The sequence below is a fragment of the Gallus gallus genome, chromosome 1 (genome assembly GCF_016699485.2).
Source record: "Gallus gallus isolate bGalGal1 chromosome 1, bGalGal1.mat.broiler.GRCg7b, whole genome shotgun sequence".
NCBI lineage: Eukaryota > Metazoa > Chordata > Aves > Galliformes > Phasianidae > Gallus > Gallus gallus.
In genome coordinates this window covers 137,753,046-137,770,218 of record NC_052532.1, presented here as the reverse complement: position 1 = coordinate 137,770,218, position 17,173 = coordinate 137,753,046, and the positions used below count along the sequence as shown (strand labels likewise).

Below are 17,173 nucleotides of genomic sequence, written 5' to 3'. Positions count from 1 at the left end.
TGTACATGAAGAAGGTGCTCAGGGACAGCTTTTGCTTGAATTGTAAGACTTCATTATTTCGCAGCCTCGGGAATCCCAAACCACTCCTATTTAGGATGGATATCTTAACCTCATTCCAGCCCCCTTCTGCTTTCAGCTGCTGCAATGTAGAAGCACACATTTGCTCCAGTGGCTTAGTTACTTTCTTTATTAATTTCTTCAGAACTCCTAAATGTCATCTACTCCTGACATTTGTTTGAAACTTAGCTGCTTCCCTGCTGAAATCCACCCCGGCTTATTGTCACAGCCAGAACAAAAGAGTGTTTTCCATAGACTGTAGCATCCTTTCCCAAAGTCGTGTTACACCATTGAGTATTTTTTATTTAATGCGGAACAAGCAATATTTGAGAAGAAACAAAACAGGCTGTTCATAAAGAATTAAATGTCTCCCATCAACTCTCACGCTCCTTCCCAATACAGCTGTGTCTTCTCTTCGTAGAACCATTAAGGTTGGAAAAGACCCCTGAGAACACCTACTCCAATGGGCAGCCCATCCCACCATGCCCTTAACCACATCCCTCAGTGCCACATCCACATGGTTCTGGAACACCAACGGGGTCCATGACTCCATCCCCTCCCTAGGCAGCCCGTGCCACTGCTTCAACACCATTTCTGAGAACAAATACTCTTCATATTCAACCTGAGCCCCCCACCCCCCTTGTGCAACTTGAGGCCATTCCCTCTTGTCTCATCACTGTTACCTGGGAGCAGAGGCCAACCCCCACCTCATCACAACCTCCCTTCAGGTAGTTATAGAGAGCAGTAAGGTCTCCCCTGAGCCTCCTCTTCTCCAGACTGAACAATCCCAGCTCCCTCAGCTGCTCCTCATAAGACTTGTGCTCCAGACTCCTCACAGCTTCGTTGCCCTTCTCTGGACACACTCCAGGGCCTCAACGTCTTTCTTGTGGTGAGGGGCCCAAAACTGAACACAGTACCCAAGGTGCGGCTCCACAAGAGCCAAGCATAGAGGGAGATACAGATGCCGGTATCTCTGTGGTAACCCCACGAGCTCCAGGTCCCGCAGTACTTTTCCTTTAGGAAGTTTTTACCAGTCAGGGATATCTGAGTAAGAAAGCAAACAAACACCCATTGTGTTTTTATTGCGGGAAAACCAATTCTCTCCCAGCTGTTCAATCGTACGACCAAGAAGACACAAACACAGCGGTACAGGTGCCCGGGGCGAACAAAAGGCCGCACGCGGGCAGCGGGCTGGCGGGGCGCTGACAAAAGGCCGCCGCCTCCCGCCCACATCCACCTCACTGCGGGCGGGGCCCCGCGGCGCCTCCCCGCGCGCTACCGGCCCCGGGGGGAGGCGCTGCCCCAGTCGGGCTGCGGAGCGGCGGCGGCCACCTGGTCCCGGGCAGGGCGCGAGGTGAGTGCCGCCGGGCAGCGCCTCCATCTTGCCGGGGGCGGGGGTGGGCCGGGGCGGGGCTGCGGGACCGCGGGACCTCAGAGCCGGGGCTGCTCGGCTGCGGGCTGCCGTTCCTTTCTCTGGTTCCTCACTCGGTTTCGGTGGTCGCGGGTTCGGACGGTGGGGGAGCGGAACAAAGCCGAGCCCGGCAACCTGCCTAAAAGCGAGTGAGCGAACAAAAAGATGTAGGGACGCTGCAGGGTGGCATCCGTCCTCTCCGGGGCGGATGGCTGGGGCTGTCCCGTCGCGGTCCGCGCTGCCCGCTGCTTCCCCGAGCGGGGCTTCTGCTGGCGGTCGGGTTCGGCGTCCCGCAACGGGAGACAAAGCGCTCCGCTGCTGAGGAGGTGGTGTGAAGGCGCGGCCGGTACCCGCGGCGGCTGAGCCCAGCGCTGGAGGCGGGATGCTCGTAGCGCCGTGCCGCTTGGTCTTGCGGTTGGCCGGCGCTGGGCTATCGAAATAAACGAGGCAGCAGTGTTGTCTGCAGACTTGTTGGTTGTTTTGTTGGTTTTATTTATTTATTCTGACTTCTGCGTCTTTCTGTATCTCCGAGAGGAAGGAAGCTCCAGGGTTTGCCATCCGAAAGCCCAAAAGGAAGATTTGCTTAAAGGTGTTTTTAGCTGAAAACGTGGGGAAATAACGTGAAACTCTTATCTCGACGCGCTTGCCAACAGGCTTGCTCTGGCAAACCTTCTGTTCCGTTTTAGAAGCGATTTGGTGGTTTCAGAGAGACAGAGGGGGTCTGAGCAAAGGCTCAGGGAGCAAATAAGAAGCCACCAAACACACAGGGCCGGGCAGCTGCCGTACAGCCCCTTCTCTGCCTTCATCTCCTCAGCAGGGACATCTGGGCAGCATCCACACCACTTTTTCTTTTCTTTTTTTTTTTTTTTTTTTCTTTTCCCCTGTTGAACTTTGAAATTCATGCGTTTCGGATGGATTCCAGGAGTTATATGTTCTACTGACTCAGCACTGGGCTATACAAAAGCAGTTACAGAAGTCACACGGAAAAGCGCTGTTGTGTGTGTGTTCGTGTCAAAGCTGGCATGGCTGCCCAGAGAAGCTGTGGTGCCCCATCTCTGGAGGCGCTCGAGGCCGGGTTGGATGGGGCCCTGGGCAGCTGAGCTGGTGGGGGGGCAGCCCTGCCCACGGCAGGGGTTGGATGTAGGTGATGTTTGAGGTCTCTGCCAACCCAATCCGTTCTATGGTTCTGTACCGGTAAAGTCAGTCAGGAAGGTGAGCAGCAGCACGCACTGCCGAGGCTTTGCGGGAGGTTTCAAACAGCCCCCAGTTTAATCATAAGACATGCACTTACTTGAAACTTGTAAGCCAGTGCTCCTTTGAAGATGAAAGTTGTTGTCAATTGCCATTTCTAACCGAATTTCTCTGCAGGGTAGATCTATAAGAACTTTGTTAGAAAGTATTCAGCATGGTTACTTAACGTTAAATTAAATTTAATCCTGCGTGGACCTGAAGGAAGCTCTCTGCCCCTTTCCTGAAGGGTCTCCTTTGTCTTGCTGCGCAAACTGTGCAGGCGTGGGATGGTGGCAGCACTCTGCATCCCTGCGGGCAGGCAGCAGGGAAGGCTTCTTGTTCTCAGCAGACCTCAGCCATCCTGCTTTCCTGGCTGCGTTATGGCAAAAGAATGAATGGCTGTAGCTACAAGTCTTGAGATTTTTGTATGGGTTATTTCAAAATGCTTTTGACCTCTGACAGACCGAGTTTGGGCAGGAGGGAGTGAAGGGACTCATGCAGTAGATGTTCCGTGAGCCCTTTGAAAACAGACACCCTTTGTATGTTTGTCAGCAGGTCTGTGGGGCGAGGTGACCCAGGCCGTCCGCAGAGCCCATGCCCTGTGTGAGCAGAGGGAAGCACAGGCATGCTATAATAGGAGGGAGGGCTGTCGCTGTGCGGTCACTGAGCTGTCTTTCCCAGGGGCTTCATCCAGAGAGAGGTCTCTGACATTCCAAATACTGATATTCCAGTGCTGGTTTCCATAATAAATGATAAATAAACAGAACACGCCATGTATCTACTGACCTTCAGAAAGTAGCATCTATTTTGTTTGTTTCAACAGAGTTAGCTAGTAGCTAGGGTTTGCGTGCTTGGATGGGGTCACCTCTGAATTAAGCACCTGTCCACATAGAATGGCTTCGTGCTGATGGCAGCATCTTGTTTGTGGCCTTGCATGTGGAGGGATAATGTGTTGGTTAGCTGGGAGCTCAGGTGTATCAGGAGGACAGCTTGAATAAGGGGAGGTTTGTCAGTGTTTAAAGTACGGGGTCAAGCACCCAGCCATCTCATTCTCCACAAAATGCTGTGTAGCGCTGTCAGCTTCTATTGTATTTCAGGCTTATTTTAAAAATGAAACAGGGCCTGTCATTCTCTGAGGCTTTGAGGAAAAATCTCTGAAATATGATCCAAGTGAAACCAGATACGGACTGTGAGCAGTTCTAAAGAGACGTCAACTGCTCTCTGTTCCGTTGTCTTGAGGTGTCAAAACCAAAGGACGCAGCGATCAGGATGGTGTGTTTATTTGATTCCTAATGGATGGAATGAGAAATGAGTGGGAATGGGAACTTTGCAGCGTGGGGGCAGTGTGAGGGGGCAGGAAAAGAAGAAATTTAGGTACCTAATTCTGAAAGCTCAGTTTTCAGGGATGTAGGTGGTTTGGTGGGAGTCTTGAAGTCTAAGGAAAATACGGTTTTGCTAATAGTGATCTCTAGGCAACTAGAACTATATAATATGATGCCTTTCTCATGTTAACGTCCTCCAAAAGTAGCAACAGTTTGTCATCCACCATTAGATGTGAGGTCTGTGTAAAACAGACAAATCCACTACTGTATTAAACTTGAGGCCCTTTGTTGTTTTCTTTTCTCTGATAGACCAGAAGAGGAAGTGCTTCTTGTGTCTGGTCCAGACTCGTGAAGGACTTGAGATATAGCTCATGGTAGGATGCTTGCAGCTGGTGGGCAAGGAGAAGGAGGGCGTTCCAACTTCTGTCCCTACTTTGTTTCATACTTTCAAGGAGCTCTTCCCTTGCTCTTCACGCTTTGCTCTGAGGGGCTGTGGCCAGATTAGCGCTGCCTTCTGGAGCCTGTAGCTTGAGAAAGGGAGAGGAACTTGACTCTTTGCTTGTTGTTACTCTTGCATGTACTTGCAGATTGCTGTAGGGAAGGTTGCTTAAGTCTCGGGAGGACTCAGTGATGCTACGTGGTATATATTTCTTTTCTTTCTCTTAGATGTCTTAAATGCAATGCACAATTCTGAGTTAACTAGCAAGAGATAACACTTTCTTGTACGGCTGCCCCAAAAGGAGGCGGGAAGACAGCTGAGGGAATTGCGGTTAAACACACGAGTGTTCCTCAAAAGAGTAATTTCTGTCTGTAAGATGAAAAATTGAACAAATAAGAGAGCATTTCTCTTATTAAACCCATTTGATTTTCTTTTGAAGAGGCCTCAGTTTAGCCCTTGCTAAGCAGTCTCGCGGTTTGTTAGAAATTAGCATTTCCTACAGAAGTCCGCTGATGATTTCTAATGCTTTGTGGAAGACTTCTAAATAAAAAATGAGAACATTTGTCTTGAAGGACCACTTAGTGCTCAAGTTAAATGTTGATCAGAGCGAAGCTCCAAATGAGGAAAAAATGTAATCTTTGAATTGATTACGTTTTTGATACATGTGAGGGTATTATGCGTGCCTTAGAGATAGAGATGAGCACATCTGGGGTTTCACTGCTATTGCTTTAGTCTTCTCTGAGCAGAATGTGAAAGGACTGAGGAATGGTAAGAGTAGAAATACAGTATCTCTATAGGCAGAACTTGAGTAGTTAAATAGGCATTAATATCATCTAAAACCCCTTCACTGTTTTTATTATGTGATCTATTCTTTATGGCAGGCTACTGAGTGTGGGTAATGTGGACAAATCTGAGTTTAGATGGCGAAAAGACCCATTTTTGTGTACAAGTGCCCTATGCTCTGAGTGGGAAGGGCCGATGAGCCTTGGAAGATGCACATCTGTTTTCCTCCAGTGACTTTTGAAGGGTCACAGAATCATAGGGGTTGGAAAGGATCTCTGGAGATCATCTTGTCCAACCCCCAAGTGGGTTCTTAGACATCCCTGTTTGATGTCTGAATTTAGTGGTAGGCATCTAGGCTGTCATCTGTGTGTACCCCGGGTGTTTAGCAGTTTCCCCATGCATTGTGCAATGAGAAGAACAAGCCAGTCCTGCAAAGCACAGAAACTGTAGAGAACACCGCAGCCCAGATTCATTAACTAAAAATAACATTCTCATCAGAACATTACTGTACAGGTTTAAGTACCATTCCATGTGCTTAAATCCATTCTAAAAGAAAGAAGTCTTGAATAGAACTATCCGGACTTTGGGGTCCCATTCAGCCCAATGTTCCTGCAGAAACCTATACAACGTACTGATGAACTCCCGGTCCATCAGAGGACTTTGCTGCCTCAGCCAATACAGCTGTACAGGGTCATGGTTGCGGAATATAGATGCAAGTCTGTGAGACAGCTGGATGCCCTAAGTAACTGGTCTACTTTTGAAGGTAATTATTAACTACTCCCTTTGCAGTGTTGCTCTTGAGTTAAAGGACGATTTTGGTTAGGAAACAAATTAGTTTGTGTGTGAGTGCAGAGCAATTGAAGTACAAAGACTCTTGCTTTCAAAAATTGTTGCCGTTTTATGAATTTAATGGGCACTGATTGAGGAAAGCCTTTACCTCTTAAGAAATAGCGTGGAACGCTCCCCATTATTATTTCTTAGTATTATGTGTTACTGGATTAGTGGCCCTGCACAGACATTGCCAGCCAGGGCACTGCTCAAAGGGCCTGAGTGCAAGAATGGAGTGTAGGGAACAGGCTCCACCAGCACTTCCAGGCATGGCGAGTGAAGGACCAGGTCCATGGTGAGGAGCATAAAAATCCAGAGCTGGGTCTGAAAGCAGGGCTCCAGCACAGATCTGAGGTCTGCCTTGAGGTCAGGGCTGCAGACAGCCACTCCTAGCTCATAATCATTAGAATCATTAGAATTACAGAACACCCAGAGTTGGAAGGGACCCAAAAGGATCATAAAGTCCAACTCCTGCCTCCACACAGGACCACCCAAAAGTCAGACCAGATGTATGAGAGTTGTCCAGATGATTCTTGGACTCCAGCAGCTTGGGGCCGTGACCACTGCCATGGGGAGTCTGTTCCATGCCCACTACCCACTATGGTGATGAAGCTTTTCCTGATATCCAGTCTATGGCATAAGGTCAGCCCCGGGCTGAACTTAAATGCAGGTAGTGGTTTTGGTTGATACAGGGCCAGTGCAGCCCAGCAGTGCCTTCAGGCTCTGACAAGTACATCTAGATTCTGCCTGTGCTTTCCCTTGGGTATTTAACCAACTCTGGTATCTGCAGTCTGAATTAAGAAAACAAAAAGCATTGGTTTTAGCATGCAAAACCGACATTTGGTAGCAGGTATCAAACAGTGGTTTTTTGCTTCCTTTTGTTTTTTTTCCTTGTTACATCGGTCTGGTTGTGGGCATTACTTTACCTTTAGATGTTTTGAAATAACAAAAACTTGTGTCTGCAGAATCGCATCCCCTTGGATCACTGCAATGCATCTGTCAAGGAAGCTGTGACTACTTGGAACGTTTTGCGTTAGCTTTTAAGACAGAAGATAAGGTTTGATTGTTCGCTTCCCCCTGCTTAGATATTTTCCAACTTCTAGGCAGTCTTGCTCAAGTCAGTCTTATGGGTGTTCCTGTGAGCCACCTCTGAGATGGATAGTATGAAGAATGGATGGAGTGATTATATCATAGCCCTCTCCTCCATTTCCCAGGGTTTTTTTGTTTGTTTGTTTTTTGCTCTGGGGTCCCTGAGCTGTTGGCTCAAAAAGTAAGTTCACATCACTGCTCTTAAAATCAAAATAAAGACAAGGAGTGGGTCAGGAAACTTCATTAAAGTAGAATTAAGGTCAGAAATGCGCGTCTCTAGCTGCGTGTTTGGGTATAATTATTTCTGGTGATCTTTAGGAGTTTTCATTCCTTAAGGAAAGGCAATAAATTAAAATTTTATTCTGAGAGTAATTTGCTGATTACTGAAGCGTGGATCCAGCTGCATTGCAGCTTAACCTTTCATAAGAGCCGGGGGAAAATCCTCTGCAACTTTCTGGGATTCCTGCTTCTTCAGAGCACATCCCCCATTCCCTGCCCCAATTTTAGGGGCCAAGAAAAAGGAAAGATTCGGGACCAGAAACTTTAGACTTTTCTAGGGGGCTTTAAGGAGGAAAAAGAATCTTTGTTTAACATCTCAAAGGTAATTGAAAGAAATGCCACGCAACTAAAAAATCTGTTGAAGTGCTGTGAAGTGTTTCTTTCATTAAAACAGCAGTGCTGCTCTGTTAAGCTGTGTGTGCACGTGTTGCCCACTTGCATGCAGCACATCAAACGCTCGCAGAGGTAGATGCAGCTTAAAAGTAAATACTATAACTTAAGAGCAGCGTGTGTGCGAGTGCAGCTGTACTGAAGGCAAACAGGTTTCTCCTACCTGCATGACAATGGGGATGTGTGTGCTGGGCATGGGAGGCTGGGCAGCTGCAGAATAACTGGAGCCCGTTGCTTGCAGCTGTGTTTCCAGACCGCTGACAAATGTGGCAAAGCCTCAGAAGTCTGGAAACAGGAAAAAGGAAACTTGTAGGAACTGTACCACTGGCTAAAAATAAAGTGGAATTGCTATCTTTAATCTGGTGAGAAGATTCACCTTGCTGTGATATTTCAAGCGCAGTGTTTCAACAGGAAATCCTCTGTTCTGTTGAAGAACTGAAATAAGAGACAGAGATGCTAAATGCTCCTGTTGTGATTCCTGGGAGACCTGATGCTGAATAACGTGGGATTGATTTTTTTGCTTGTTTGTTTTTAAGCTGATAACTCTTTTACATCAAGTTAATTTTTTTAATGGAGTTTACTTTCTTCAGATCTCTGAAGCTGTCACCTTTAAATGGAATGTAGGATTTACTGGAGCATCTAGCAATGCAGCTACACTGGAAGCACATGGTTTTGGAACAAATGGACATCGTGCAGTGCTTCCTTATCCAGAAAGCATTACATTTACCTAGAAAAATGTACATCTCCCCCACTTCAGCTTGGCCTTTCTAGGTATGCCCAGAAAAATGTGTTGGGCTTGGTGCTTTGGGCACCTTTGGTTCCACAGTGTGCCCTCTGGGGAAGAGGGCAGACAGCCCGGGGGGATGAGGTGTGATTTCCCAAAGGAAGCGCACTTTGCAGGATTTCTAAGTACAGTTTACCTACAGTAAATATTTGGGAAGCTCATGCAGTGAATGTTGAGTTATCTGCAATTTTGGGAAGGGATGGTTTTTTGTTAATGTAAAAGAGAAAGAACGTGATAGCTCTCTGGCATTTGTATATGTAAATGGCGCAACCTGCGGGTCTTTAAAGCTTGCGTTTGCTCCCTTCTCCATAAGCACAAGTAGGGCAGAGAATGAGCTCTGGCTAGAGGGGGGCTCAGGGTGCTCTTGTCCCCTTGCTCCTGCTCAGGATTGGCAGCTCAAGGGCCCTGGGTACCAGGTCAAAGCCAAACACGACTGGTCTGCATTATCTGTTCCCCCTGCCACTCTCCCATCATCAAGGTTTCCTTCAGTTTGTGAGCTTACTAAAGCTTCTCACAGCAGTTTCAGCTTCCCATAGTGCAGGAAGCATTCTGTTATGTTTTAATCCTTGCGTTAGTTTGCTTTTTGCCAGCTCACACTCCAGGGTGCTCTCTCACCTGCTTCAATTGACTTTCCAAATATTGACTCAGCCTTCTGAAAATACTGAGTGACATTGCTAATTTTTGCCTTCATACAGTTGATACTAAGACTGCGTGAAACACGGCATTTGTATATTGGTTCTTGTGTATGTGAGTGGCTCGCTGACTTACAATATAACCATTCTAAAAAGCTACAGGGGACTCTTGACATTAGTATTTTGGATACATTTCCATGGATGGCTGCTATGAGTCGCATATGATAGCATAGGTGGCTATTATAAACTACATATATATGTTTTCTTCAGATGAAACCGAAGGTATCAATAATCTGTTTGTAACTGTCAATCTTGAGGGTTTTCTTTTCAGTAATTATGGGTTTTTTTGTGTTTTTGGTTTTTGTGTGTGTTTGTGTGGCAGCAAATGATGCTCTGTTTGTTTTTGATTTACAGAAATCAACACAGAGCCTTTTCATGTCTGACTATTGGTACTGGAGGCTGGTCCCGTGCAGAGAAACCGGCAGCTGTAACTGTTTTGCAACAGCCAACCAGTCTAATGAGGAGAAAGAAGAAGACACGAACCACCAGGTTGTGGTGTCAGACATCATGCAGCTGGTGCGAGACAAGCAGGAGGTGCCAGAAAGCACAGCAGGTGAGAAAAACGTGGTGTGTTTTGGAAATGGTACAGCCTGGCAGCCAGGGGGACTAAGGGAAGGAGTGGTGGCTTTGGGAACTCTAGCGCTGGTGTCTCATCACGAGCAGTGAGTATAGGGAAGGGAAGCCAAATAAAGCAATTGCCAAGTATTGGCTTGGAGGAGGGTGGCGTCACAAGAAAGACAAACATCTAGGAGCAGTCAGCAAGAAGTGAAGGCTTTTACTCAGGGATATTGATGCTTGCCATAAGAAATTAAAATAACTGCATAAATTAATTGATTAGCAAAAAATAGTCATCCCAGAGAAACCAGATCTACCTTCCTACTGTTTTAAAATCGTGCTCTAGAGAAACTGCTCACAGAAGCAAGAACAAAATAACTGCACTTCACCATGCTTTTGTTGCCATGGTCCATAAGCAGGAGAAAAATGTAGTGAGTGCTGGAATGCAGTGACAGGGATTAGGAACTCATTTTTCCCCTACCATATGATCTTACTTTTACTCGTATAGGAAATCGTTACAGGCCTTTGCCTTGATACTGATGTAGATGGACTACAGTGCTATAATGTGATAAACTTTTCTAATGGATAGTGACTGGTCTTTATTAATAAATATTCCTTTGGTTTTATTAAGTTACATATATAAGCCTTCTAGGTCATTGCAAAATATCTGCAGGTATTCAAGCAAACCTCTTTAGCTAGAAATATGATCCAAAACCAGAAAGGTGAAGTCAACTGAAATTCAGTTTAGCATTTAATGGACAATTACAAGGCAGGCTATGACTCCTTTGCAGTAACAGCAAAGGGGAGAAAAGTGATCCTTTCAGCCTGAGTAAGCTAACAGTGCTGGTGCAACTACAGAAGAAAGTTATTCGTGTTCTGCTGTAGCTTAGCAGGAAGCAGTTACTAAAGTATCTGTTATATTCATGTACTAATGAGATCTCAGCCAGGGTACACTTCTTTTGAGAGCAACAAAGACAAATGTAAACAAAAAAAAAAAAACCCCAAACCCTCAGAAATTCCAGGGCTGGTCAGAAGTTGACAAAATAGAACTTCCGTGGAAATCATGAGAGTATATCTAGATTACAACATGTTCTCTGTTTTTGGTTTCTGTAAGCCACTGTGAGAGGTCTCAGCCTCTCTTTGCAGCTAGATAATGCTGTGGTATGGAGAGGATCTTGCAGCTCTTCTAAGTTAAACAATATGTTGCTGAAGTTTAAATGCCTTTGTTCCCTCCCCAGGAACTCATCTGCTCTGCTATTGATACAATATTAATAGCCCTATTTTTACTGAAGTGTTTTCCTAGAAGTAATAATTAAGAGCAGGTCTTCCTTGTCTCTGTGAATTTACGCATTTTTTTGCGTGAGAACTTTTTGCATCTTGGAAGACTAAAAAGCTTAGCTTGGGAACTGTAGATGAGGAAACATGCAAAACGCAGCTTCAAGCAGAGCGTAACCAAGATGGAAGCAGGACAACGTCCAACTGAGTTGTGTTGCCTCGTTTCAATTCATGTGGTGTAATAAATACATCTTTCCCACTCTTCAGAAGAAAACATGGAGCATGGAGAAAGCATGGAGCTGTGAAAGGCAGTCATGAGTCTTAAAATAATAATAATCCAGCACATCTACCATTTCTCAATGCCTGTTATGCTGTTAAGCTGGTAGGAAAGCAGAGTGAACCTTTAAGACTTGGTGGTGTAAAAATTTGCTAGTGTAACATCTTAAGAACCTTAATTGCTGTTGCTGTAACAAATGAGAACAAGGGCGCTATGGTCAAAACTTTATTATGGTATAAGGATTATCATGACTGCCTAGGCTTTGAGAATCAGGGACGTGGGTGACTGCTGATTGCAAAGCTTGATGTCTCTTCAGTCCAAACTTACCTGGGAAGACATAATGAGGTGAAAGTATTTTTTTTAAACATTTTAAATAATGAGTATCTTTTCACCATTTTACACAATTAAGAGGATTTTTATGTAAGAAATTAAATGGCAGCTGAAAAGTCTGCTGAGTGAATATGTGATGTGCCAATTCTAACAATTGTAAACGTGCTGTTAAACAAATCAGCTGCTGTATTCACAGGCACTTGAAATGCTCATCTGTTACATTTACTTGCTCTTGGAAATAAATGAATTTGGTATTATCTCAAAATCACAAATTGCATTGTTTTGCATACATAAGCACTGCAGCGATCCTTCTAAATTCCTTCTATTCCTTGATGGCTACAAATTCAAACTTTAAAAAATTTTAACTAAAAAGTAAGAGGTTTAAAATGGCATCTTAGAAGCTTCATCTATTGGCATTTAAGAGTAGCAAGTTAAACCAGTGTGGTTTTGGGGAGAAGTCCTCCATTTATGCAATATGTTTGGAAAGTTCCTTGATTCATGGAGCTGTTTATATTCTTCAAGACTCTGTCATACTCAATATCTCATTGGAATTTTATTTTCATTGTCAAGGTTGTGAGCACTATGACATACCACAAGTCACTACTTGATGGAAAGCTTTTTCAAAGGATTACGTATAAGCTGGGTTAAAACAGGTGGCTGGTATATGTAGATAACAAGGCTATAAATACCAAGCCAAATATTATTACTGAGGTTGTTTGCATAATTAACAAAAGTCAAATTAAGAAGAAAATTTGTGGAGCAGTCAGGAGCTTCTGTGTTAGACTTCCATATGCAGCTGCAGAAAGATCGTTGTTTTTCTTTTCCTTGAGCAACAACAGCTTTTTGTAATCTGATTAACGTAGATACATCTTCTGTGGAATAAAGGTGGCATTACAAGCATCTGGAGCTGTCCATGCAGATGCTAAATAGCCCATGATCTTTCTTGCCTTCAAATATAACCAGTGGGGAGTCCCTGAGGTGTAATACGCAAGCTACTTAGTGATACATGGCACAGAGCTGGGAACTACTGCTGTCGCTGTTGGTATCTGCCATAATGCTGAGGAAGGGAGCTTGGAATTTATCTTTTTCTTTGTGAATATAAAGCTGGGTTTGCCATAACTGTTGTTGAGGAATTGTTCTGCTCTTTATATCTCTGTCTGCTTGGTGGCAGTGGGTTGTCACTAAGGGGCTGGCTGGATCTTACCATGGGATTTTTATGTCCACGCTGAGCTGTCTGTTTGGCGCTAAATGTTTGATATGAGGTGCATATCCAAATAAGATGTAGCATGTGTTATGTGTGCACAGTTAATATTTCTCAGTTTTCAAGGATATTTGATTACAGCTGAACTCATTTTTATAAGCAAATCTCTTGACAGATCTGTTCCTTTACTGGCCATGCTACAGCTGCTATCAGTCTCAGTGCATGTATATGAGCAAATGTTTGTTTATTAGCTGAAAGTCCTGTTTTCTACTAAAACTAAATTTGTATTGAAGGAATTTGGCAAGTTCATAGAAATTAAACTCCTCAAAATTAGGCAGTTTATTCCAATTAGCTTTAAACATGTTCTAACAACGCAGAAAGGAGAGCATTGGCATGGTACACTTCATCTGTATTGCATTGCTGATTTAAGTAATAGAGCATGGAAATCCGAACTTGATTAAAATCAGTAAGAATTTTGTCAGGATTTTCATCTTAGTCTTAAGCTGTGCAGATGAGCCAGCCTCTTAAATTAAATTAGTATTGAACATCTTACTCTAATTCCTTACTTCTTGGGGATAACAGCAAATATGGAATATATTAAAATAAATTCCTGTTCAGCTAGCGGCATTCAGTTCAAGAAGTTAAAGCAGAAAACCTCTATTAGTGTAAAAAGACACTGCCAGATGGAAAATGAGCCAGAGATAGGTATTTCTGTAATGTCAGCAATCGCATTCAGAATACGTGTGCATATGTGTGCATATAGATGTATGTAATTCAGTACCACACGTGATGAATTTTCATAGAATTATCTGGGTTGGAAGAGACTTTCAAGATCATTGAGTCCACCATCAACCGGACTTACTGTGTCCTACCACTTAAGCGTGTCCTTTAGCTCCACATCTGTGCATATCCTAAATACTTCCAGCTCTGGGGATGGGGACTAACCACCACCTGTCTTACTTTACCAAATCAAACACTCATCATTTTGTGATCACTGTGCCCAAGGTGGCCTCAGGCCAAGATGAAATAACCTGAATTGGAAGCAACCCACACAGATCATCTGGTCCAACTCCTGGCTCCACACAGAGTAACCCAACATTCAAAACTCGTGTCTGAGGGTGCTGTCCAAACACTCCTTGAACTCTGGCACTCAGGGCCATGCGCGCTGCCGTGGGCAGCCCATTCCGTGCCCACCACTCTCTGGTGCAGCCCCTTTCCCTAACCCTCAGCTGCCCCTCCCCTGACAGCTCCATGCCATTCCCTCGGGCGCTGTCGCAGAGAGCAGAGCTCAGCGCTGCCCCTCTGCTCCCTGTGAGGCCTCCCCTCAGCTCCTCTGCTCTGTGCTGAGCACACCGAGGGGCCTCAGCTGCTCCTCACACACCCTGCCCTACAGACCCTTCATCTTTGTAGCTCTCTTCTTGACGCTCTCTAGTGGTTTTATGTTCTTACATTGTAGTGCCTGAGCCTGCACTCAGTGCTGGAGGTGAGGCTGCACCAGTGCAGAGCAGAGCAGGACAATGGCTTTCCTCACCTGGCTGGCAGTGCTGGGCCTGATGCATCTCAGGGCATGGTGACAGTCATCAGTGTTTGACCATTGCATCAGCCACAAGCACTTTCCTGTTTGCAAATAGCATGTCTAGTGGGCCACCTTCCCTTGCTGACTCAATCACACCTGTATCAAAAAGTGATGCTCCACCTGTGCCAGAAATCTCCTAGACTATGTCCAAGTTGATGTGTACTTGAGTAGTGGCATTTTAATATTATGTAGTGAGATATGAAATTATTTTCTATCAATATTAAGCTAGTAATATTTTTTCTTGGGTTTCTATACTTAAATGTTATGTAGCTACATATGCCTTTTTGTTTATGATCTACTTGAAATATATGGCCATTTTATTTAGAGATATAGCAGCCGTTTTTCATTTGTTATGTAAATTAATAGCTTTTGCAATGCCTCTGAATGTAATGAAATGTTCTCTTTTGATTTACATCATGCTTCACTTTTCAGGTATTCTCCATGTGGGAAGAAGTATTAGGTGCCTGCTGAAATTGAAGTAGGAAAGCTTTGTCGATTCTGTTTAGATCCCGACTTAAGTACCTTTGTGCTTTTGGTACCTCGTGTGGCTCAAAGAAATAGGAAAAGTGCCTAAGCAGAAGCGTAATTGAAATTCATCAGGTGTTATGTGTCTAACCTGTTTAGGCATTCTGTAAATCCCATTTTGCTGCATCTGTAGACAGTGGATATCTTTGTAAATCTGCTTGATTATGATCTCCGCACAAGATAAAGATGAATTCTATAATAGAAACTGACTTATTCTTCTGAAAGGGTAATGCATGACCTGAGACACATCCTAGAGAAGCGACTCCTATGTTATGAAGGGCAGTCACGTGGTGGGTTTAAAGTTCTTCCTGTGCTTTCATAGCAGTGGGCGGTGTGCTGGGTTTGGCATTTGGAGTTACAGTTGTGGATCTCAACACTGGGTCTTGCATGGGTGCAGTAGAAACCATCCAAGCTACAAGTTTCATATGCTGTTTTAATGTCTCAGCACCACCTGTAAATGTTTATGGAAGAAGTGATGAGTTAAATTGATCATCTGGTTTCCAGCTGGACCATTTGTCATGGAAATGAATTGCTTTGCCTCTGTTCTAGCAATATGCTGATGAGATTTGGGGTTCAGTTGTTGTCTCTGGCTCCAAGGAATTACTCAAGGCTGTATGATGCAAATAATTAAATACATATGCAGATTTTCTGGACTTAAATCAGTGCACACTCTCCTAGTGTTTAAAAAGTCAAACCAGCTCTACAGAGGAGAGTGGTTTGATAACAGAAATATTGGAAAATGATGAGATAAACCATGTAATTTTTTTTTCAAGTATATTTTTGCATTTTGCTGTGACTGCTACAAGTGTTTACGTACAAAAAGTAACATATGTAGAAACCTTCCTACTATTGAAAACATACAGGTGTTATACGTTATTCCCTGGCACCAACTGCAGAATAGATGCATGCTGATAGGACAGGGTTTCTTGGCTGTTGAATATTAGGCTGTTTTGGAGTTAAGCTATAATTGGTCAAATGACCAGCTGTCAAAGGAAAACTTTTCCTCTAGCTAAAGATACAGCGCTTGTTTTAATTGCTTGAGGCTAAAAAGAATTTATTTAATTTGGACATGCAATTTCAGCTACTCAGTGAGCAGCTTTATTTTTTCATCTCAGCTTATCAGATCTGTTTAAGCCTATTTGTTGATCATTAGGTTCATTAGAAAAACTGTGACTCTTTAAAATTATTTTTGGCACGTAATTAAGCTATTGCCTGTAGTCTTAAAGTATCACCTAAAATAATTTTTGAACAGTTTAATATATTTTCCACTGACAGTCGCAAAGCATCTTTTTGCATGGAGAGATGAAAATGGAATTGGTATTGCATCTGGAGTTGGCTGATTTAAACCCACTGCTATCAGATTGGCGTGACCTCTTTTGCAGAAGCTTATCTGGGGAGATGTATTTTTGCTAATTACTGTGTATGCGGTAGCCTTGTTGCATGTGTACCTTCCACTGAAGTATCACCTTGGGGCAGAACAGCTACAGTGAAAATGATGGATGAACTCTGTTTCCTTTTGGGAAAACAGCAGCACAAAATAAGCTGAGATTAACTGCTGCCAAGGAGACCAGTCTAAAGGGTGAAGCTTCCAGACAAACCATGTCAGTATCATTTCTGCTAAGGTTTCTGGGAGGTTGAGAGTGGTTCTTGAAAAGCTGGGCAGCCTTACCAGCAGCTACAGTTTCCAGTAAGGTGTGTGGGTGCATGCATAAGGTTGTGTATGTGCAGAGAAGCTACTGGGGACCTTCACAGTGATGCAAGGGGTTGCAAAATAAATAAATAAATAATCCAGCTGGACCATGGCTGGTGGGCTTAGAAACAGAATCTCCTCTGTTAATGTAGCCTGAAAACGTCTCCCTCTAACAGCGTATGCACTGAGGACAGTTGGTTGTTTTTGGTTTTGTTTTTTTTTTTTCCCAGGAGAAGTTTCTTTGTCCACAGGGCTTGGAGCCAGAGGAGTGGGGAAAAAGTTCTGCAGAAATGCCCCATTACACGTTGAAGAAGTCATTTTTTCTTTTTCCTTTCCTCCCTATAATTACTTATTTTGAGGAACACTTCTTGTTTTAGAACATGTACTCCATCCTAACATTTTTCATAGAAATTTGCTGTTCCGTTGGCCTAATTCCAGCT

General features: G+C 44.1%; 1 protein-coding gene across 4 annotated transcripts in view; it reads left to right on the top strand.

Moving 5' to 3' along the window:
• Window positions 1–1,337: 1,337 nt before the first annotated feature.
• MCF2L (MCF.2 cell line derived transforming sequence like) overlaps window positions 1,338–17,173 on the top strand; it is a 148,315-nt gene continuing 132,479 nt past the window's right edge. For 2 of the 4 annotated variants that reach the window (XM_040699285.2, XM_040699251.2), the window contains exons 1-3: window positions 1,338–1,411; window positions 4,330–4,394; window positions 9,659–9,857. In XM_040699285.2, the coding sequence (XP_040555219.1) occupies window positions 4,392–4,394; window positions 9,659–9,857 (202 nt within the window). In that variant the 5' untranslated portion in view covers window positions 1,338–1,411; window positions 4,330–4,391. The remainder of the gene's footprint in view (window positions 1,412–4,329; window positions 4,395–9,658; window positions 9,858–17,173) is intronic. The other 2 variants (NM_001397798.1, XM_015277843.4) reach the window with 1 other exon arrangement.